The sequence below is a fragment of the Pogona vitticeps genome, chromosome 2 (assembly GCF_051106095.1).
Source record: "Pogona vitticeps strain Pit_001003342236 chromosome 2, PviZW2.1, whole genome shotgun sequence".
NCBI lineage: Eukaryota > Metazoa > Chordata > Lepidosauria > Squamata > Agamidae > Pogona > Pogona vitticeps.
Genome location: NC_135784.1, coordinates 139,401,902 through 139,426,295, shown reverse-complemented (window position 1 = coordinate 139,426,295; position 24,394 = coordinate 139,401,902). Strand labels below are relative to the sequence as shown.

At 42.5% G+C, this 24,394-nt stretch overlaps 1 protein-coding gene across 1 annotated transcript; it reads right to left on the bottom strand.

The window, feature by feature from the left end:
* Window positions 1–4,263: 4,263 nt before the first annotated feature.
* NOTUM (notum, palmitoleoyl-protein carboxylesterase) lies at window positions 4,264–24,148 on the bottom strand. Its single transcript, XM_020814451.3, has 11 exons — window positions 22,782–24,148; window positions 21,678–21,730; window positions 20,422–20,517; window positions 17,974–18,034; window positions 15,750–15,808; window positions 11,929–12,031; window positions 10,446–10,637; window positions 9,978–10,078; window positions 9,499–9,646; window positions 7,006–7,053; window positions 4,264–5,413 (listed from the first exon to the last, which is right to left on the bottom strand). The coding sequence occupies exons 1-11, from the start codon at window positions 24,032–24,034 to the stop codon at window positions 5,107–5,109; spliced, it is 2,421 nt and encodes an 806-aa protein (XP_020670110.3). The 5' UTR covers window positions 24,035–24,148; the 3' UTR covers window positions 4,264–5,106.
* Window positions 24,149–24,394: the final 246 nt, after the last annotated feature.

Below are 24,394 nucleotides of genomic sequence, written 5' to 3'. Positions count from 1 at the left end.
CCCAACTGCTCCTGCCATTGCCGCTGGACCACCACCTTCCAGGCCTGTGCAGACAGACAGTGGGCCTGGACGGCAAGCCAGGTGGGCACACGCAGAGACATGCGGAGACATTAGGCCTGCTCCGTTTCCATTCTGGGCCCGTTGTCTCCTCAGGCCCGGCAGGGGGTGTGGTGGCCTCAGCATCATCAGCAGCAGAAGCAGGTGTGTAGGTTGCAGTGGGGGTGTGTGCAAAGGTGGGGTACAGAAACAGTGGGGATTTGACAATACAAACTCTGGAAAATGGTTCCGAGTCCTGAATCGAGTCTGAATCATTGTTAAAAAAACAAACAAACCTGTGAGTCGAATCCAAGTTGAGTCACTGGTGCAACTTGAGTCGGACTCGACAGCAAGTTGTACGACTCGAGTCCCTGTCCCTAATTTATAATGACAGAGGCCTTCTCATCTGCCAAAATGATTCAGAAGAATCTAATTCACAAGCAATTTAAAATAAACAATCCTCTTGTGGTTGAGTAAAAAACCTCTCTTTCCAACAACAACAACAACAAAAATGGTTTCCGGGCAAAAAAAATCTGTGCTTCCTTGTGTTTTGTGTAGTCAGAATTTAAAAGATTGATTTCAAATATGTTAAACCTGATTCAAATACTGTACAGGGTTTTCCCCATAGGTATAAGGGTATAACCACACCCTTACATAAACATTGCCCGTTTCCATATAAATTGGTTTTGTGTCATGAGTCTTTTATCAATCCTAGCGCATGTTATGATGCTAATATCCCAGATCAACCACAGCATTACTTCATTACTTTTTCTAATTTCAGATGACTTTTTGAAGGTGAATCTAAAAGGAGGCAGCAGCTTCTTTTAAAACAGATGGTCAAGGGAGGTATTGCCAAACAGGAGGATATACATAATGAAAAGGAGGCCACAATAGTCTTCAATACCCAACTGCAAAACTCTCCCTTCTGTAATTAGAGAGAGAGAGAGAGAGAGAGAGAGAGAGAGAGAGAGAGAGAGAGAGAGAGACCAATACCAATCCAGTCTTCAGATTTCTGTGGTGCCACAAAGGGGTAGAAAAATGACAATTATTTTGTTTTATGTTGTCTTTGCTGCCATAACAAGTGTCACTGGGGTTTTCTAAGGCACCAAAATGTTTTGGGTCTTCTATGTATGACAGTAATTTTTCTTAAATGTTCAAAGATTTGAATGAAAATAACCTTACAGTTGTTCTCACATCTCCTATTCGTATGCTTATGTTTTGAAGGACTGAACCCTAATTCTAAAACTTTTGAGAATAGTTAGACATGCCAGGGGTTGTTTGTTGCTGCATTTAGCCTTCTCTGCCACTGAAAGGGGAACATTTTGTACTTTGTAACATGTCTGGAATCCTTCTTGAAAACAGAGCATGCCTTCAACAAATCCCAGTTTAACGTGTAATAGAATGGAACAGCAAAATCCATCCCTCTCTGGATGAGTAAGAAATCTTCCAGTCCACCTGTCTTACATATTATATACTACCTGTAATCAAGATTGTTCCATCATACTGATTCTACTAAGGCTGTCTGAAAATGGTGGAAGATACCTTTATTCTGGAAAAAAACGCCTCCCTTATATTAACTTTGAGAAATTGTAGCACTGGCTTCCACAACCTGTGCGCATCTACTGTGATGGTCAATATTTTTATGGTGGGACTACCCAAAGCCTTTCCCAAAATTGGATTTGGATACAAGGAAAGGGCTTACGTGCAATGTTACGTAAGCAAACCTCTGCTTGTACAATGGCAGTTTTCTTCCCACCTTTGCTCCCTTTTGGCTCTTCAAAACGTTGATGATGGGTCCACCAAGCATCTGAAGCAGATTTCCAGGAGACTAAAGTGGGGAGGGTAAATCTGATATATAGCCAGTATCTGTTCCATTGGTGAATACAAGCAAATATTTACATCATTAGGCCGTATGTATTATTTTATAAACATTTGGTATAATTATTGTAGCATGCATATAGAGAAAAGTGGGTTGGATATGCTTCGTTGTTACTACTGCATTGTTCCAGGGCTCCTAAGAGTCATTGGTGGAGGTAGTAAATTACGTCCTAATTTCTCTTGCCTTGAAATGTTTGTAGAGTATTATAAATCTGTGTGCATTTTCAGGAATGATTCAAGGGTGATTACTATTAGAGGGTGGACAGCTGGCAGTGGCCTTGTTTTTATAGGCTGCCATTATTCTCTCTCAGAATTTCCACAGAACTTTTGTCAAGATGTCATGTCATGCTAAGAGTTGTTCTTCAGAGGGAAAAGTGAGCAATCAGACCTGCTAGTAAGAACTCATTTTAAAGCAATGTTATGCTGGTGTAGTCTGAGAGATAAGAATGATGGCTGGTACTAACCACATGTTACTACTCTCTGTGAAATTTAAAGATTTTTAAAATCCCAAGGCAGTTGTGGAAAAATCTGAAAGCCCATAGCCCAGCCATGCATTGAGAGCAAGGATTTCTCAAATGAAATGTTCTCCTGCTAAAAAAGAAATAATTTACCTCTGAATAGGATGATGGAGGGGGGAGGCACATCACAATTGTTATAATTTAGGGCCCATCTGCCTCTGAGAATCCCTCAACATGTATATTACTTTGAGAGTGAAAGCGCAGTGTCCTGTTGGTATTAGAACTAGTAAGGGGCATGTGTTTGCTTTTGTGTAGAAACAGAACCCAAACACAAAAGAGAATGGAGAAAAAAATAGGGATTGAGCAAGTAAACAGAAAGAAATTGCAGTGACTCCTCAATTTCATTGAAGTCCTGAGCCAAATCAGGATTTTCTCCAGAGACAAGAAGCCCCATGTTAATCGATCCCAGATCAATTATTTCTGTAATGTACTGTATTGATCTTCTCAGATAAGTCCCTCCTCTTCATGACATCATTTCCTAGGAGACATCTGTGATACTCCTCCCTCTACAGCTTCTCAGAAGTACTGTGTTTTGTGGACTACTCATGCTTGGAAATAACAGTTACAAATAACTTCACTAGTAATTCATTACTTTCACCAATAATTATAGTTACATTACTTTATGATGGCAATTTAGCTGAGGAAACTTTTTTTCTTCAGTGGTGTAAATGTCATGTTATACTCATGGGGATACTCACTAAATAGTACAGGAAGAATATCATGTAGTTCAGCTTTTGGCTCATGCTGTGCTTCATACTTTCTTGTGGGTGTTCAAACAGGTGAAGGTGTTTAGGACAATGTTTTCCTCCACAGACCCACAGATGATAACATGCATTTAAAATAATAATAACAGTTTTTAAAAAGGACAAGTTACTTTTGAGAAATGGGAAGTATAGAGCTAATTTCTTGAGTTATTGAAAGAGGATTTTTAAAAACCCAATGGCCTTTTCTGGACCTTGTTACTACTCATCTGATGCCTCCTGCTATTGAGTTATCCAGCCACATTACATTAGTTTTCTTTAAAAACAAACAAACAAACCCCAAACCCTGACCTATGCCATCATCTTCTTTTCCTAAATAATACAGCCCTCATGCTAAACATAATATGGTGTAAATTGGAATACTTTGATCTTCTCATTGGTTGCAAATGACTATGGTTCTCTGTCTAGATTAAGATGGATATCTTGGACATTATAATAGAGGCATCCAGAAATGCTCACTGATGATAGCAAATGATAACGTGCTTTCTGTTTTCCCACAAGCTGAGGCAATTTAAATTGGTAAAGTGGTGGCAGGAATGTCCTTATTTGACACTGTGGGGGTACTGGGAAAAATGTGCATGGAGGCATTCCCGTCCCCTTCATTTTTATCACAAGTCTGTAGAACAGTGGTTCCCAAACTTGGACCACTGCCCTAGAGTCAAAAAGGACAAGTGAGCTGACATAGACATGATCTTGAGTCTTATGATGAAGGACATGGAGTTAGAAACTGCGGCTGCTTCCAGATGAATGGCTCCTAGAGTTATCAGTCCCCACTTCAGCTCTATTTGTGTTGCAGGTGAATGCCTGCACAGGGCTATACAAGCAGAGAAGAAAGGTGATAGCATAGACCTGAGAACCTATACTACATTTGTACTTCACAAAATGAGCCACAGTTAGTTACATTACTGTTTTAAGCGTGAGATGATTATGTGAGGTCCCGAAGAGTTCATGCACTCCTCTTTTAGGAAGAAGGCTGTTGAACAGAAAGCACAAAACCTCTTTTTTGAGGCTGTTATTGCATTCTTTCTTCACTTCCCAAGCAAAAAGAAACATACCACACAGTGCAGCCATCGGGATCTAATAACAATTATAATAATGCCAATGCTGACCCTTGCCCTCTCCCACACACACATGATCAGAAGGAAAACCTTTCAAAAGGAGAAGTATTTACAACTTTACAACAACATGTGAGCATATCTTGGGTCAGCCCTTATAAATAGCATTTACATATTAAAATAAATATTTTCACATTGCCAAAATAGCACAAGGTGTTCTGTCTCATTATTAAAAAAATATGTTACAAAACAATATCATTAATCTTAAATTTCTTGCTTATTTCTTTAAAAATTAAGTAATAACATCATTTAATAAAATAATACAAAAGTTTAAATTGAGTACAAGGTAAGTCCGTTTCTAGCCTGTGTGCTTGGTTTGTACATTATGTTACCTTGTGAGATGCTGGCCTCCAGGAAGTCATGTGATCACACCTTCATTTCTAATTGGACAAATAATCCAGTGCTTTCCCCTCCCACAAAGTGTTATCAGTCTATCATGTGAAATATTATTGGAAGCTGTCAGGCCTTTTAGCCCTGGAGAGAGTTCTTGCTGTTGGCATTTCTATGCACTGTACTGCTCCCTGCAGACCATCAATGAATGGTTGTGGACAGAGGTTCTGTTTGGCAGAGACGGTCCCTGAAGCAGAGGTAATCTTTCAGTCGACTGGTGTTGGCAAGCTTCTCTTCGCCCTAACATACTAACTGTGCAAGAGTGTGCGAGTATGACCTTGATTGAGTGTCTGTGCCGATGCTTATAAGTTTAAAAAGGAGCAAGGAGGATAGGAAATTTGAGAGTGGAGCTGAAAGGCACCTTCTCTGTATGCAGTCACACACGATCCTCCTTAAAGGAAAACTCTCCTAGCTACCACTACTCAGCATCCCCAGAAGTTTGCTGGGCTCCAGACCTTGTTGCTGTGCCATCTTCTGCACATCAAAGCCCATATGCATGAGAAACTGGATCACATTCATCTCCTGTCCTGTGTACTGATCCCGGATGGTAGGACATGAAGGGTTACAGTGCGGCCAGGGACAACTGTCAATCAGGTGGATAGGGCAGCCTTTCAATGGAGCCTTGCCATTCTTATTACTGTCATGGAGGCTGCGATCCCAGCAGTGCAAGGCACGGGGTAAGGAGGTCCCTTTCACTTGGATGTCTGTCCAGTGACTGCAAAAGCAAACCACACAAATTACGTGGTTACATGGAGTATCACTGCAGCGTTCTCATTCCTTAGCATATGACCTCTCATGTGACCCTAAATGGCAGCCCTGTGACTAGACAGGAAAAGCCGCTCAAGACACAGCTCACTGACACCATGGTCTTCAGAACAGGGTTACATCATGGTGCGCCTTCTGGCGCGGCACCTTCACAGAACGGGCTGCTTAAATGCAAACAGGAGGAGAAACTGGAAAGCAACAAAGCAGCCAAGAAACAAAGCAGGTGTTAGGAACCTGGGGGTTTTATAGTGCTGTTAGCAGCTATGTATCATTCTTTCCAGAATCAAACCTATTAGTACAGAGGAGCCAGTTGACATCAGGTACTGTAGAACTACGAAGTTCAGTGCTCAACAGTGGCTCATGCTTAGTATCTATTTATATGATTTATATTTATGAAATGTCTGGTAAAAAGAGTTCTCTAGGCAGCAGAAGATTCCAGAAATCTTCCGAAGAAGAGGTGAGCAGCGCCTTGAAGTAACCTTTGACAACTAACAATACTTGACAAATGCTATTTTTGGGGTAAAGGAGGACATAACAGTGCCCCCTTCTTTGCAAATCAACAGCTAACCTTGACATTATTTTCTGCCATTTGACAACCAACATGTTTGGAGAAGACAATGCTTGGGAACCATTTTAAGGGATTTCCACCTCACATTTAAGGCATTTTCTTACAGCTTTAGACACCCTCGCCCAGTAATGAAAAAAGCAATAAGTAACATAATGGATGAAATCTGTAAATTACACCAGTAAGGATGACAAACTTAAAGTTATTCCAACAGCAGCAGATTTTTGGAAATCAAAGTCTTCCCTCATCCCATGGCTCCAAACAGCTCTTCCATGATGAGGATCCAACAGGAACTTCAGGATCTTTGGGGGAGGGACTAGAAATGTTTTTTTTTTCTGAAAAATTGCTGTGGCTAATCAGCCATACACTAATCAGCCATACACGGTACAGCTGCATGAATAAGACCTCAGACACTGAATCACTAGAGCAACAGTGATGAGTTACTGGGGAAAACTTGTAAAGAATTACATAATGAATTACTTCTGAAGAATGACTTCTGTTAATGGGCACAAGTCATACTTTCTGGACAAACTTTTCTTTTAAAGAACTAAAAACACAATCTACCAAATGGAGTGACTGCAAAACAGCTGGTTGGTTTAGACAGTTATGTAGTTTGTTTTAAATAACTTGATGCTTCTGGGACAAAATTTAGAAAAACAATTTGTTTTCTGTATCATGAGTTCACTTAATTTATATAGATCTACTACTTGTCTCTCCACCAAAGTTTCTTAATTTGTTGTTGATTTGTGGCGAAGCAGATAGAAGCTTTTGCTATTAAACCATCAGGAATTAGAAACAGTTGCATATCTACCCATAAATTTAGCAACCTTTTGTCCATCACTGTTCTGGGGAGAGGGGCTTGCAAAGCAGATGATGACACAACTGTCTTCTCCATGGCTCTACTAGGTGATAAGGTCCATTAAGATGACAAGGTGCAAAGCAAAGTAAGAATACCTGCCTTATTTCCAAATACTTACTTGCGTGTAATGATCTCATGAGACAAACAAGCTGGAGCAAAGCTGGCTCTGAAGTGGAAACAAAAAAAACCCCAAAATGAATAGGTGTGAAAGGAAAGCAAAATATTTCAAATTTCTATGCAAACAACCAAGAGTTTGGCCACTCCTTAAAACAGAACATGGTCTTCAGATGCTTTATGGGTATATGTCACTATGATTGGACTGAGAGGCAGCTATAGAAGGGAAATTATTCTCAGCTGACTACATGGGCTAATCAACACTGTAGTGTTGTCCCCAGTCATTCTGGAATCGCTTTGAGTCATTTCTGGTATTTTTTATTGCATCCCGTATTAGTGTCCACACAAGGGGAGGGTATTTGTTGTTGGATATACTGGGATGTGCTTTTCCAACACCTCCAGAATGGCTTCCAGATCTCTTACTCCAATGTAGGTAGCTGTCTCCATTAGGAGACTCCCTACCTTCTCAGCCCTCTCCCCATTTGTGTCACTCTCTCTTCCCTTCCCTCTCTGTTGTACCTGCCCATTGTTCTTGAACCTTCGTATTTGTTTTGTTTTGTTTTTCAGTTTTGATACATGGTGCAAAACTTAAAACCTTCTTTTTTTAAAAGGCCGGAAGAGAGGAACAACTGATATCTCAAAAAAATTGAATAGGAGCAGGTTGAGGGGTGGAGACTAACCAACAGAAGCATACCCATAAAGAAACATCATCAGATGACACGCATTCACAAAGTGCATAGCCCAGTATACTGGAGTCCACACAGGCAGATAATGCACTGAGATTAATGGGAACAAAGCAGAACAAAAATACACCACTAGATGGCAATGTTTTAAAAAACAACCAAACACCAAGGGAAGAACAACCTTAAGAACACGGCCAAAGAACCCGAAAAATCCACAACAACCAAACACCAAGGGGTTTTGTCCCACTTTGACTATTGACACTAGTTTCAGCCTTGCCTTATACATTGCATTGCATTGTATTGTATTGAGCCTTGCACTGAGATGCAGTAATGGATACAAAGTTGAACATGTTCAATGTGGCCAGGCCATATAATAAAACTACTGTACTCAGTCACTTGAGGTTTAACTTTATTCTTTCATGTGGTTGCAAGAAGGTTGAAAGTATGACACTTAAACAATGATCTCAGAGCACTAGGAGACTTTATACCATTCTTCGGCAATTTGAGTCTGTGGTGATTGGTCACAGCTGACATTTATCCTTGAAAGGGTTAATTTTAATGTGAGATTAGATAACTTTTTCAACATGTCCACAATTTATCCAAGGAAATTCCTCCTAAGGTTCAAAAGAAGGAGGGTCAGATAATCAGACAAAAATCAGATAAGATAAGATACTGTACTGAGAATGATCAACCTGGTAAAAGATTTTAGCCTTGCCTTTTCTTGGGAGACAAGCTCCTTTAAAAGGAAACAGACCTGAATCATTTGAAAGGAAGTTTCCTTATGTAAAATAGTTTTGCATAGTTACTGGCTAGATAAGCTGAATTCTGAATATATTTGACAAGATGATGTAAATTCTAAGGATGCCCAAAAAGGCTGATTGTAACACAACTGAATCAGACTTCTCATCCTCTGATGAGGGATGAAATATTTAAACAATGAAAATATTTATAACTTGATACCATATGAACTTAGATATGATTGAAAAGATTATATGATCTCATACTGGACTTAACTCTTTCAGGGATAAATGTCAGCTGTAATGGACTACCACAGACTCAAACTACCAAAGAGTTTTATAAAGTTTTATAGTACTTCAAGGTTATTGCTCAAGAATCATACATTTTATATGGACCGTTGTCTGTGTGCTTTGTGAACACCCATCAGGATGATAAATGAGAAGGCTGGAAAGACTGAGCAATGTAAGGTAAAGGTTCCCCTTAACATTTAGTCCAGTCATGTCCGACTCTAGGGCGCGGTGCTCATCCCCGTTTCCAAGCCTTGGAGCCAGCGTTTGTCCATAGACAGCTTCCATGGTCACATGGCCAGTGCAACTAGAACTAGACATGGAATGCCGTTACCTTCCCACCGTGGTGGTATCTATTTATCTACTCGCATTTACATGCTTTCAAATTGCTAGGTCGGCAGGAGCTGGGGCAAGCGACGGGAGCTCACTCCATCGCATGGATGCAATCTTACGACTGCAGGTCTTCTGACCTTGCAGCACAGAGGCTTCTGCGGTTTAACCTGCAGCGCCACCATGTCCCAGTGTACAAGAGCAATGTACAAGAGTATTAATTCAGCTTTATTCTTAAATGTTAAGAAATTAAAAAACCTGGCCTAATACTTGCTTCTGGATTCTCACCAATCATTTTATTTGGTTGTGTGACACAAATAAGATTCCCAACACAGTTTAGAATTTCTCTGACATTGTAGCTTATTTTAAGAATTTGTAAGGATTTGAAAAACAGCAGGTACCTAAATATCCTCACAGGAAAGATTCTGAAGTATCCAGAAACAATAATGCAAGACTTACGCCACATCCTTGAGGGTGTTTCTTAATTCACGGCCCATGTTTTGAATGTAAAGCCACTGTCCCTCCTGCACGGGCTGGCCAGTCAAATGTACATTGTCCACAGTGAGTTGGGCTTCATCAAAGAGCCACTGAACGATGAAAACAGGACCTACACCGGGGGGGGGCGGGAGGAATAGCTTTCATTATTATTAAATCTGCAAACTTCCATTGGTTTAACTAGTAGGTTAAAAAATGAAACTTTTTGTTCAGGGTCTAAAAATTTATCTCTCATAGAATTTAATAAGAATAATAATAAAAAACCCACCAATTTTTACTGAAACCAGTTAACTTGTAAAAGGTACATTGGTTTAAGAAAAAAATCCTCTTACTATTTGATACTGTTATCTGTTGTTATCCATTCTTAACACTTCTAAGGAAGAACTTTCCAAAGTATATTTCAGATCAATACATAGCAGTCAAGCCTTCCTTTGTACACTTACATCGAAGAGTAGGATAAATTTTATAGCCAAAGAAACAATTCCATTCGTCTCCTTCTTTAAACTGCATTTTGCAGCGTTCAGGAACAAGTCCATTCCAATACCTGAAACATGAAATGATAATGGGAATTAATTACACAAACTTACTTATTCTGCTGATAATATTTCACTGTGTCACCCTGGATCATCTGAGAAATGACAAGTCTCAAAAATTATGGACAGCAGAGGGCAGCAAAGCTGCACCTTCGAAAGTGACATGCTTTTACAGGGAGGAAATTCTCATGATGTCACATCAGGATATTATTGTATGTAGCGTACACCTTTCCGTACAAATGGGTTTCACAGGTATGATTAATTTTCTAAATAGCTAAAGGCAGCAGATACCTCACAATTACAAAGAGAAAGAAAGATTGGGTGTCTCAGTCCACTCACAGACTTTCTGGGAAGGGAGACCTTAGAATACTTCAGTACCTAATTCCTCTCCTGATGGCCTCTGTGGGGGCGCAGGTTATGGTATCAATGCAGTCTGTTCTACGGTACTGTTTATTATCCAAGAACCAGCCAGAGTCTGCAAGGCCACGGACCTGAATCCCAGGATATCCCATCTGTTCCAGCTGCTCGGCCACCCGATCCACATTTAAGAGCACCCCTGTTCCGCCAGCACTGCAACGATAATGTCATTCATTCAATGAGATAAACAGCATAGCTATTCAATGCCATTTACAAATGAATAAAAGAATTGGAACCGTTTTATGAATCAGGCTGTTGAGGGGCTCCGTGGCCTGTTTTCTAAACAATAAAGGAACAGTGTCTGCTTGAAAGATCAAAATACAGTGGTGCCTCGCATAGCGATGATAATCAGCGCAGCAAAAATCGCTGCAAAGCGATTTTGTCTCTATGCGATATTAAAAAGCCCATAGGAATGCATTGAAACCCCTTCAATGCGTTCCTATGGGCTTCAGATTCACCTTTAAACGAAAATCCTCCATACGGCGGCCATTTTCGCTGCCCGGTAAGCAAGGAATCCGTCCCAGAAAACAGTGGACGGCCATTTTTTTTAACCCGGCGACCATTTTGGAACCGCCGATCAGCTGTTAAAAAAATCATTGCTTTGCGATGATCGATAAGCGAAACAGGGTACCGATCATTGCAAAGCGATTTTTCCCTATTTAAAACATCGCAATGCGATCGCAAAAGCGATCGCAAAATCTTCATCGCTATGTGATTTCATCGTTAAACGGGGCGCCCGTTAAGCGAGGCACCATTGTACTAACATGGCTGTTTAAAAGAAGAACAAAAGATTACAAAAAGAGACCTTTTGGTCATGGCGCCCCATCTGTAGAACATTTCCCCCAAGTGATCCACCTAGGATCAACTTTCATTCATTGCAACAAGGGAGATATTTTCATCTGCCTGTGTATTTCAGCTGTACTATGAGTCTTTATTTATGGTTGCAGACACTCCATATTTAGCAGTTTTAATTGCCACTCTTCATCTTTTCTTTAACCATATATTTACTATTTTACTGGATGAAACCATGAGGGCTTTGCAGAAGGAAAGGGATTGATATTTTCTAAATGAATGAACAATTGCTAATACCAGAGCATTTAAATGTAGTAACTATAAAACAGAGATTGTTTTCATTTAGCATGTTTTCCTTAAGAGGACAAGATATGACTATGACATCATCATCATCATCCAAAATAACAAACCAATCTGTTATTTATTTATTTAGTTGTCTTGTGTCTTTTTGAAGGAGAAAGATAGAATAAAATATTTTAAATACTGTAAATAAATATAATTAATTAATTAATTTGCCACCTTTCTCCCCATATAGGACCCAAGGGGGCTCACAACCATTCAAGCTATACATGGCCAGCCATTTAACTCCTTTTCCCATCACCCCATCACACTTTCTCTCTAGTCTAGACCCTCTTCATAGACACTCGTGTACCTGCTTCCTGCCAACAGCAGCACTTTAGCGTTCCCAAGGCCTTTTCCCACCAATTCCTTTACCACCTCTTGGATGATGAGGGCACCCATGAAGACAAATTCATCTGTTTCAGGGGGAAAGAAAAAATGTTGTTCATAGTAAGCGAAATTGCTTGGCTAAAATGTTTTCCTCACTCCTCTCTGCTGAAGGTTTAGCATCTAAATAAACCCAGAGAAAAAAAACAGAATGTACCATACAGTACTTTTATAGGATAAATTATAAATGGATAAGTGGCCTCAGAGAGTGGGCCGATGCTCACCTCAATCTTTAAGATGCCACAACTTTTTCTTTCTTTTTCTTCTTGGTCTGATATGCTTGCACAGATTAATTTTCTTTGAAAATTATAAATGATATATTTTATGGGAAATTTAGTGATAGCTATTACACCTTAAGCCTTAGATTTTTGTATTTTTAATTGGCTTCATGCCAGAGTCTTAAAAATCATACTGGTAGGTTGGTTTTACACCCTGTATAGTTGCACCAAATAGAAATGTGGCCTCTCTTATGTTTGAAACAATACTTCCTCTGACTTGATATGGAACAGCAATTCAATGGCCTTCTACAGTACAATATAACAAGTGAAGATTTGTATGATTTATACACACTGTACTAAAGTAGCAGGTCACAGAAGAACATTTCATTAGGAAGCAAGGCTCCATTTCCCTACAGATAACGAATGAGAATAAGAATGAATCCCTACTCCTAGGTTATGTTTTCTGCCTCAAAAGTTTTATGCAGCCAGCCACTGTTTCCAGATAAAGAGTAGACATTCTAGGAGAACACCCTTTTTTTTAGTATTACAGCTCCCATATTTTGTAGGAAATGGTCTAAGCCAATGGCTCAATGGCAACTTAGAAATGATTACTAATCTATGGTAAAACCTCTTTGGCTTGTCAGAGGGGTTCAGTGCCTCTAAATATTTGGCTGGCACTCGACCTATCAGAGAACAGTAAGCACTGGTCGTATGCAGTGTGAAACAATACCTTTGTACCCATCGTTTAAAAGACGGGGAAGCTTTTATCTCTGCACTTTTTATTAGATAATTTCTTAATGGCAATAAATAATGAAGAAGCATATCTTGTTGTTATGTCAAAGTTGAAGGTTTCCTAGCTACAGAATTGGTGACAAAGTATTTGTTATGTGCTCTGACAAGTAATTATATTCAGCAATGACAATGTAGCAAATAAATGTTGTGAAACAAGTAGCAATATATGGGTCTGATAGTCTTCTAATTATTAGTTGTCTTATGGTACAGTATATTCCTTCTTGACTCATCATATCCTAAAATAACATCCCCCTGTTACTGAGCTAGAAACTTCCAGTTCGGTTCTTGCCTGTGCCATGAAACCCAATGGTGACATTCCCAAAGTTACAAATGCTCAGTCCTTGTCATTTGCAATGGAGACATAAAAATAGTGACCTGTTTTTACTGGGTTGTTTTAACTACTGAGATAATTGCCAAACTTCTATTAGTTATTTACATTGGCGGAAGTGCAATGGTGTGAACTGCAGTGGCAAGTTGCTGCTAGTTGAGTCACTGCTTGTATTCCTCACTGCAATACCAGTCACATGACATGGCATGCAATGAGGAATACACCGTACTGACTCATCAGCTATTGGCCATGTGCCACTTGGATGAACACTAGCTCACATAGCCAACAGGATTCTAGCCAATGAATAGGAAGCATGTTGAATGCTTGAAAATTAAGGCTGCTAATAAAAATAATCAAGCGGTACCGCCATTTCACTTGTCTGGCCTTCCTAGCTCCTGTGTATTCTCCAGTAAGGTAGCTCTATAACACACCGAGAGGCGGGAAAGACTTTCTCCTTAGAAGCCAGGGGGTGAGCTGGCAATTCTGAGGGATTTTCTCTACAGCAGAAGGACTTGTGCTGTATCTCCCTTTCTTTTATTCTGCCAGGATGGAGAAGAGAGCAAAAAGTAGCACGCCACCATCCTAACGAGTGCTTTCAATAACCCCTTTCTTTCTATTTGTGCCTATCTACATGAGACCACTATTTTCTTTCCCAGTTAAGAACTGTAGCACACAGTCACTGAACTGCTACCAGCTGTGACTGGATGTGGTCATTTGAAGCCGTGTAACTGTTTCCCCTATCCTATCATAAAGGGCCAGCATATTCAAATGCTGACATGACAGCACCAAAAAAGAGCCTCAAATGGCAATATCCAGTCCAGTAATCTTCAAAGCATACCCTAAGCAAGGATGTTTGTTTCAAGACTCCAGGTCTCTTAATCCCTCACTATTGGCTGTGCAGGTTGGAACTACGTAGTAGAACTATGTAGGGTAAAACTCCTGGAAGGCCAGAAGTTCCCTATCCTCATCTTAAAGAAAAAGTTGACCATCCCCCCCCCCCCCCGAAAAAAAGGATCTGTGTTGGCTTGCAGCAACCAAAAACAACAATGAGCCTTATGGCACCTTAAGGAAACAGAGAGTATGGCAGCAGCTTTTGCCATAATAAGGCAATTTCTATTAACAGGGAGCAAGAGAAAACTCACACACAGCTGAAACAGGGACTACCTCAGTTTGCTTTTAAATTATGTGTGGGGTCAATGGTGCTGTTGTACCATCTGGACCTACAGCTTGGATATGTGCCCATCTGAGTGGCCAAATCACTGCTTGGAAGAAAGGGCAACAAAATCCTTTATTGCTGATGCATTTTGAGATTAAACTCTCCAGAGAATACAGATGATTTAGCAATAATCATAATAACAATAACCATAATAATCTTAGAACTGCTTTGCTGGAAGGAACCCTATGGCTCATTGAATCCAGCCTCTGTCAAGGAGATACAGCAGGAAATCAAAATTTCCAACTTCTGGCTCCACAGCCAGATACATAAACCATTGAGCTATCCAGCAACACCATTTGCAATTTCTCTCAGTATCTGTGAAAATGTCCCTTACTGATGTCTCTGAAATCAATGCCATATAAAAAAATGCTGACTGACTGAAACAGGCTGTTAGAATAAAGGATGATGTTTCCCCTGCCCCCACAACAACTGGCCTTTTCAGGTCACAGATTGTTCATTTAACCCAAATCTCTGTCTTGTAAGACAGGATTGTAAATAGCAAGTAGCTGTATGTAAGGCTGTGACACAGGATAAACCCTTAGTGGTATCCAGCATTCTAGGGTGTCAGTAGCTGTGACCAAATGGAAGATGAGCATCTTGAAGAGGCAATATTAATCTAGGAGAAGGATTACAGGAGGGCCCACCACCTTCAAGAGGCACAGATCCCTCCTTCAGTTAAGACAGGGACAAAGACCACAAAGACAAAATATTTCCTCATCGCTTAGATTAATGTCTTCAAGGGGCATATTTCTTGGCAGGCCACCCTATGAACATTTTGTAATAGATATAGTGGGAGGGCCCTTCTGTCTACTCACTAGGAGGATTCTTGACCCAGTTTGTAAATATTGGCACTGTCCAGTCCTTTCTTACCAAACAGAAAAATCAGACTCTATCCTGCTGGTGTGTGTGTGTGGGGGGAAGGAGGGCTGGCTGAATGGAATGGCTGCCTCAGATACTCAGGATGCAGCTATTCACCCTCAGGGCAGGCCTCTGACACCCTGCGTGATGGGGCTCTGAACCACGACGAAGCAAGGGTTGGAAGCGGATGTTTTTTATCTAGAGGATATTTATTATTCCTTCCTGCCCACTGGCAAGAACACCCGTCCTCATTTGCACAACTGTTGAGAAGTCAGGCTGTATCCCCTTAATGCATAATGTCTGTCTGGCAACAAGAGCCTGTCAGAAGCACTCACTTTTCTCAGTCTTGGCAGAGGCTCCACTCCAGACATCGCTCGAGCAATAGGGGATGAAACTGCAAGAGACAAGAAGTATGTGAGCGCTGATATTCCTTTGACGTACAGGGAGGGGGTACAACAGGGGTCAGGCTACGTGAGACACAAAGGAACCCATTTTATACCCAGAACAGTTATTCCCAGAATGAATTCACTTTAATCAGTTCATTTTAGTGACTCATATTCCTCCTCTGCTAAACCCCGCTTTGCATTTGACATAACCACCAAATATCCCAGCGCCTACAATGTTAAGCATATTCTTTGAGACACACATAGGGGAACTGCAAATGGCCACAGTTTTGAGCGTGTGCAATATGTGCTTGAATAAATACGCTAGCCTTCTTCCTAATACCAAACTTTGCCAGGGTAACCATGCATAAACCCTCAGTTATTTTCAGGTAGGTAACTATCCGCTGGAGCAGAAGCAAGAAAACATTTTGTGGCACCTTAAACACTGGCCAGTTTTATATGACATGAGCTTTTGTAAATGGCAACCTCGCTCATCACGTGTATCCTTGGGGTATTTTTCTGCCTAATGCAAATGCCATTTTGTTTTTGGTGTAGATGAAGCAAGGCTCCCTGCTTTCTTTATTGTTTCTGTCTTGTTCCTCTCTGTGTAAAAACTTCACTGAAACTAGCAATCGCCTTAACTTGATGATTTTTACATTTTATAAAACAAAAGGACTATTTGATACAGGCTTCTAGGCTTCTCAAAACAGTGGGGGTGGGACTCACCAGGCTGCTAAAGAGTAGGGGCAAATACTCCTTTGCAACCAGGCAGGATTCCCTTTCCCCTTGTAAGAGGGGGTGACAGGACCTCTGATGGAGAAGAAAAGAACACCTTTGCTGTTTTGTCTGGCCATCCTTCAACACTCCATTCTTGGGAAAAGCGTTTCAGTGTGCAGGAACAACTGAGCTCCAATTATTTCAAGGTGGAGCGAGTTATATAGATCAGTTTCAATCTGGATTTAGCTCTCATTGGCCAAAATCCTACTGTGTAACAGAAGCAAAGTAATGAGTTTCCATCTCTTTCTAATGAGTAAATAAAGAACCCCCACCAGTTCTCAGGGATATGCAAGCATGCTGACTTGGTGTGTTTGTGTGCGCCTGTATCCAAGAATCATGGCAGGGGCGCTTTATTGTCCATCTTAGATGGTGACCAGGGGTATATTTGGACAGTTAAAGTGAGTGTACCAACCACATCCATTTCAGGATATGTTGTAATGCATGCCTGTTATATCCTGTTCAGACTACCGTGTTTCCCTGAAAAAAGGACAGGGTCTTATATTATTTTTGTTCCAAAAATGCATTACGGCTTATTTTCAGAGGATTTTTTATTTTATTCATGTACAACCATCTACATTTATTCAAATACAGTCATGTCATCTTCTTCTGGTTGCTGAACAAGGGTGGAGGGCAGGGTTTCACTGAACTGGGGCTTATTTTTGGGGTAGGGCTTATATTATGAGCATCCTGAAAAATCATACTAGGGCTTATTTTCAGGTTAGGTCTTATTTTCAGGGAAACAGAGTACTGCAGTGCATACTATGTGGGGTTGCCTTGAGAGTTAACAGCTAGTGGCTGCCCCATTTTATAATTTATTCAGTTTTTTTAATTCAAGTGTAATACCACCATTATTAAGTATAAAAGGAAAGTGCTGTTTAGAAAGGGAGAAGAATGCCCTTTGCTTATGCTGATTACTCAGTTTCATCAGTGGTATTTAACATCATAGGATTTCCATACTGAATCACACCAAGTTCCATCTAATCCAGCATTCTGTACCAAAATCTACAACTTACACATGGGGCTTAAGCACAACAGCCATCTCCACAATCCTTTTCCTCATCATCCACTGCTCATATTGTTTTTATAAGGCTCTGCATTGTTTATGTTGGTTACAAAGTCAATTTTTGTGAATCTGCCTAATCCATTTTAAGGCTACTTAAACTAGTGGCCAAGGACCCATGCTGTTCTTATTTCCCTTTCTAATAATCACATTAGGGAATGCTTCTTATTATTACACACATTATCTTCGTCTGCAAATTGCATTCAGTTCCATTTTAAAGTTACTTGTGACAAGTTGCAAGACCCACTCTTGTTTATTTCACACCAGACTAGATTCCTGTTTCCTTTCTGGTTCCTGTCTTTACTTGTGTGCCTTCCACAACCCATTCCTCCTACTTACACCATATTTGCATTCCACCAATGTGGATTTTCCTCTGGTTGGGAAGACAAAATGCCAGTTCCTGCAGATGAAAGAAAAACAAACAAACTAAGAAATAGGAATAAAATTCTTCAAATAGTAAAAGAGATTTCAGTAACACATGGAGAACCTTGAACAAAAACATAATCGGGAAAGATTCTACTTTGGATAGAGAAGTAGCTCCATCAACATACTCCCCTGGATTTTGAAGCAAAAATACTGTAACTCTTCATTGGACAAGTCAAGGTGGAATCCTACACAACTCTAATGAGTCTTAGGTGCCACAGATTTCAATGAGGCTCATTTCTTTAAAAGTGAACATAAGATTGTGTCCTCTAAAGCAGTGGTTCCCAACCTTGGACTAAAACACTCAGAAACTTTTACCACTAGCTGTTCTGGCCAGGATTTCTGGGAGTTGTAGTCCAAGAATATCTGGGGACGCAAGGTTCGGAACCACTGCTCGAAAGTGATTTTAAACATATTGGAAGGAGCACTATTGGTATTTGCATAAAGTTTGTGCAACTTCCTGTGGCTAAATGTGGTTGACTGATGAGATGCTGTGGTGCATCTAGTAATCACATGCATTACTAGGCATACAACCAAGACACCCTCTCAGCAGCTTATCAATTAGCTGCAATGAGCTGTGAAGAGTTACATAAACATGCAAACATTAATAGGATTCTGGCCATTCTTATGTGTACAAATGCTGTCCAAGGGCAACCAGGGACTGTTTCAGCCCTGTTATAGATCCTCCTATAAAGCCATAACCGCTCCAACCTCTCTGAAAACAGCCTACGTCCTTGGTGTCCAAGAGACAGTTGCAACTCTTAACAAGCATCTGGTAGGATTTGTTTAGGAGGCCTCTCTGCATGCCTTAAAACCATCCCTTTCGTCATACTTCATTGCAATCTCTGCAACCAAGGGATGGGGGCGGGGCGGGAGATTTTATCAACACCCAATTTACTGACAGTACAAACACAGAAAGGCTCCCTGGGTGGCCGTCCCCTCTTTCTTCTGAGGTTCATTACAACACAGATCTAAGCAATTTCAGAAGATGCTCCCAAGATGATACCACATGATTTCAAACAAGGACAGTTTATAAAAGGATAACATAGAGTAAATAACTAAAAGAAGAAGGAGAAATTCAATGCAAAGTTTTTTTTTAATCAGCATTAAGGTTGAAAGGTATTTTCTGTTTTTCATGATGTTGTTCAAATATCTATTGCTCTGAGCCATTAAAGATCACAGGAATCAGTAGCCATTTGTAGCTCCTGGATACCTATTTCTATTGATAATGATTATAATGATAATGATGTAAGAACAGAGATTTTAACTGGAGTGCTGCTTTTTCATACCCATATGCTCTAGAGAAGCAGAGCACCATAAGAACATAATGGCTGGAATCGCACCTAGACGAAGCCTACTAAATCACTGGGGATTTGGTAAGTCAACTCCATGGTAAATTCCATTCATTCAGTGGGCCTACTCTAGTTGTGACTTACTACTGGGTTTCAGCCCCCCCCCGCTCAATCGCTCGATATAAAAGAATCACTACCATTTACAATCTAGTTGCAATTATTTCCAAAACATAATACAGGAACTGAAAGTTTGTTTCTAATAGTGCTCCAAAGAAGGGAGGGTGAGGGAATGGTAGATGCCTCTACTGCCGGCTTTTGCCAGCCACAGCAGAAGGAGGGGCAGTTTTTTTCTCACCCGCCCCAACAGGGTTGCCTAAAGTTGGCCCTGTTTATGCTACCATGGTGAGTTTTTTCTAGGTAGAGCAGGCACTTCTGCAGTAGTACTTCCAGCATGAGTGAAGGAGCAATAGTGCCTTATTTTAAGGCACCCATCAATCTAGAGGATTACTCTGAAATCTGCAAACAAGACGGAAACATTTCAGATTCATTGCAGCAGCCCTCACCACTAACAAGCCTGAGCAAAAACTTGTTGCAGCATCTCAAACAAGAGTGGGCAACTTCAAGAGAACTGGAGTCTTACTGAATTACTACTTTACTGTCCCCCATCCTGACAGGTCACAGCAGGGTGTGATTTTCCCTTCCAAATTCAAGAAAGGGCAGTTCAGCAGCAGTTGCCAGGGTGCCCAGCATACAACCAGTGGTCCAACAGCCACCTGGCCGAATGCTGTGTAAACTGTCTGCACAATTATCATTGCATGCATGGTCATTTCATCAGGAAAGGGACTAAGTATATTATGAAATTCTCTCCCCATGGAAGTGGAACAGGTTTCCTTTCTGTTCAGAGTCTGCTGTATTAATGCTGAATTAATGAAAGAGGAGTACGTGTGTTCCAGAGAGACAATGCAACACCAAGTATATGACAATACATCTCTTACTATCTATCTCTACATAAAGCAAGAACAATATGTAATTCATAACGTAAATCCTAGGCAAACAGGAATAAAGGATTTACCTGTTCTTGTAATGGGCCAATCCTTAGAGCTCATAAGCCTTCTCATCGTGTCATACCGACTATTACAATTTTCTCTGTTAAAGCAGTACCAGCCTCCTAATTCAAAAACACAAGGGAACCAAAACCAGAGAATGTCAGGTTTCTATTTTGCCACTCATTATATTCTTTTAGGCTGCAATTTAATAATAAGACTGTGACCTCAACATGGACAGAGTCTCTGCTGGATTCGGTAGAATCCACTTCTAAGGCAGGGCTCAAATTCTACTCTACTCTTGTGCAACAGCTGGTGGCCCTGGATGAAGATGTAAGTCACTGTGTGACTAGAAAGACACATCCTATCTCTTCAGTAGACAGAATATTGTTCTCTCTCCATGGATCTTTTTTTTCCCTGCTGCATTAGGACAAATGTACTCAAGACCAACACAAACACTTATTTAGCAAAAAATGCTGGATGCTGTAAGAAAATTATTCAGTCTGTTAATTAAATGCTTCAGATGATCAAAAACATGCAAATCATTTTTTTTAGCAATGTTATTTAGTAATGTTAACTCTTAGCCATGGCCACTTCCAAATTAAAGCTGAGGCTATCATCCTAAGACTTCTCCCTTGGAATAAGGTTCCACTGAAATGAAATATACTTATTTACAAACAATTCCTTCTAGACTGGGATAAGAAGAGCCTGGCAGCTGCTTTCACACTGTGCAGAGAAAAAAGGAGCATATATGAAAAGGCTGAATGAAATCTGTTTATAGGATTACTGCAGGTATGTAATAAAACCTGGTAATACAAGGCTGTGTACATTATACAGCACAACAGGAAACAGGTGGCTTGAAGCAAAAATCCTGTACACCAGCCTTCCCCAATCCAATGCTTGCCAGACATGTTCAGCTACAACTCACATCATCCGGAGCCCAGCGTGGAAATCTGTTATGTGGGCAGAGTCCTATTAAACTTCATAGAACTTACTTCTAAACATGTCCCTGTACTGCAGGCAGCTTTGATTAGAGTTAGGTGAATAATTAGGCTGTCAGGAAACCCACAGGGGGCAGAAGCGGAGTGAAAGGGGAGAAAGGATAGAGACACTGGTTACAGAGAAGGCAGCCAGCAGCACATACACCCATTTGCCTCAAGCCTTTGAAGCAAGCAGCTGGGAAGCTCTTCCACCATCTCTTGATTTTTACAAAAAGAGCCTAAAATGATTGAACTTTTGCTTAAAAAGAATATTTAAAATAAAAATAAAGGAAATTCAGGCTCACCTTCCAGGAATAGCAGCCACCTTCTACTGCCTTTCGATTCTTTGAGGTAGTATCTAAAACAAAAACAAATAGAAGGCAGTGTGAACTTAATTAGGGAGACTGGCTTGCTCAACCACAAGCTCTTTGATACACCAACTCATTATAATATCAAGAGGGTTACATAAAATACTTGGTTAAAGAACAAGAGAAAGAAACAGGACGGCTGTCAGAAGAGCTCCAAACAGTGCCTGATCAAAGGGCCTTCTCAGGGACCCTGAGCCAGGCTGCGCTGCCTTTCATCTTGCTCCAAACTAAATGCATTAAACAAATTCCTAGCATTCCTAAGTATTTCCAGGCAGGAAAGAGTTATTCCACCTGTTACTGGCTGTGATCTTAGTAATGGCCACATGGTGGAAGCAAAGCTTGAACACTAGGAAGGATTGTTTCAGTACTTTTTGAAGTACTGTACTACTAAGTATGCTTATAACAAGGAGAGAGAAGGGAAGAAAGAGACCAGCAAATGGGATTAATAGTAAACAGTCCTACATGCTTTCTCAAGCATGCCACTTCAGCAAAAAGTGCTCCTTTCCAAAGAAGGTGAAAATGGCATCCTTATTTATTCGGGACATTATATAGAGACCATCTGCGGCATGGACTGGAGAACCCACAGCATTCTGATGCAATTTGATTGTGCTAGTTGAATTTTTTTTTAAATGGCATAATCGGATGGGACATATAATCATAATGGGGTGCAGTTCCAATCAGCACGTTTTTCTTTTCCTTCTCCCTAACTCTGTCTTCAACAGAATCAATGAAACCATGCATTTCTGTGAGGCTCCAGAGATCCCTTTGAATGTTTGATGCTTGAGGGAAAGAGAGCTGCTGGTAAACTGGAAGGCACAGAACCAGATACTGACGGCCAGATCAAGGCGAGGAGAGGGAAAGAAGCAAAGGAAGGAAGGAGTGAGTTGAAGAACTGGAAGATGTTCTGAAAATATTCCTATCTCACTTTTAGGCATATAAGCTAACAAGGTGGGCAAATGAGAGCCTCAGGGGCTGAGGTACCCTGAGGTGGCCAAGGGATGCTAGAAGCCAAGGGGGTTTAGGCTCGGAGGGCGCACTCACCCGGCAGGGCTGCCGTCGTTGCAGGTGACCGAGCTGTTGAGCAGTAAGTGGAGTCTCAGCTCCTGATGCAGATTCTGAGCGGAGCAAGGATAGAGCGACTGCGCCAGGCTCTTGATCTGAGCCATGAAACTGTCCATGTTACCCTCCACGGCGGTAAAGTCCAATGGGAAGCTCTCCACCGGCTGCCCGGCCGCTTCGCTCCGTTCTCGGGCCGCCGCTGCGGGCTGCTGTTGCTGGTGTTGCTGCTGCTGTCCGCGCCGCCTCCAGCTCTTCCTGCCCTCCCCGCCGGGGCCCCAGTGGAGCAGCCCCAAGAGCAGCAGCATCTGCACGGTCCCTCTGCCCATCGCGACGCGGAGCCACCTGCTGGGAAGGAGGAGAGGAGAGGAGAGGCGAGGGCGCAGCCAGTGAGCGCAGCCGGCCGCTTGGCGGGCCGGCAAGCGGATGGGGGCTCGGTGGCCTCGCCTGGAGCGGCGGGTGCGCACTCCGCCCCTGGTGGCCAGCAGCGCTTCGCGAGCTCTTTTTTTGGGGGGGGCCCTCCGGCCGGCCTGTGCTTGCTCCCCTCCTTGCCAAGGGTCTGGCAGCTCTGGCCCCGTCTCGCTCGCTCCAATGAGCTGCGAGCAAAGCAGCGCCTGGGCGTAGTTAGCGGGAGCCGGCGCTCGGTGCCCGCGCGGTCCGGGGTCTGCGGCAGGGCTCCAGGGCGCTCGGCTTTTCTTGGCGCACGGACTCGCCGCCTCGTTCCAAACCACAAACATGACAAGAGGGGCACGGAGTGCACGGGGAACCCGCCGGGGGCGCCGCCAGCCCGGGCGCCGCGTGGGGCGGCGGCAGCAGCCAGCCGGCCAGCCCCCGCCCCGCCCTCCTCCCCTCAAGACACGAGGAGGGAAGGAAGGAGGGAGGGAGGCCGGCAGAGGCTCTACTTTCATTTCCCCGCCAACAGACGTCGCTCTCTCGGCCGCCCTCTTCGCTTTCTTCCCCTTCCTCCAGAGCCTCTCCCGTCCCGTCGGAAGAGGCACCCGGAGAGAGCAGCCAGCACCTTCGCTACCTTCTCCCGCCCAGACTCGCAAGGCGCCGTTCCAAGAGGCTGCCCGCCACGCGGGCTTTGGCCTCCAAGGAGGGGGGCCTCGAGGGGGACTTTGAAGTCGAGCCCCCCACCTCCGTTTCCTCCCGCCCTCCAACAAGCGAAGCCCCCGCCCGCGCTCCGTCAGGTTGGGGAAGGCTTGTGCACCGACGGGAGGAGACGGACTGACCTCCATCGCTATATTGCCTCGTTCGCGGCGAGTGTGTGTACGCGCAAGACAAGAGGCCTCAGGCCGAGGGTGGAGAGCAAGAGCTACAGCCCGTGCCCTGTCCCAAGGATAGCCCGCCTACCGGGAGCCCTCCTTGGTGGCCCTTGTACTACTGTGGAACTGCTCCTGCGGCTCTCCTGGTCGCTCGCAGTCATTGCTGGGCGCCGAACACGCGCTTCGTCTGCCGAACTTCTCTCGGCTAGCCGCGTGCTGCCTCCCTCGCTACCCGCACCGTACCAAGGGCCCCACGCGGCTGACACGTGCTGGTCCTTTCGCGCGCGCCACTGCGGTCGAGGGCCCAACGAAACTTGGTTTAATGCAGTGCCT

Bases quoted from the DNA above. Each gene is read 5' to 3' on its own strand.
- NOTUM (XM_020814451.3), bottom strand. From the start codon at position 24,034: ATGGAGGTCAGTCCGTCTCCTCCCGTCGGTGCACAAGCCTTCCCCAAC. The intron at 20,518-21,677 runs GTGAGCCTGAAT...TTTTTGAATTAG, and splicing joins GTGGCTGCTATTCCTGGAAG to GAGGCTGGTACTGCTTTAAC. The intron at 7,054-9,498 runs GTAAGTCTTGCA...TTTCCACTTCAG, and splicing joins AACACCCTCAAGGATGTGGC to AGCCAGCTTTGCTCCAGCTT.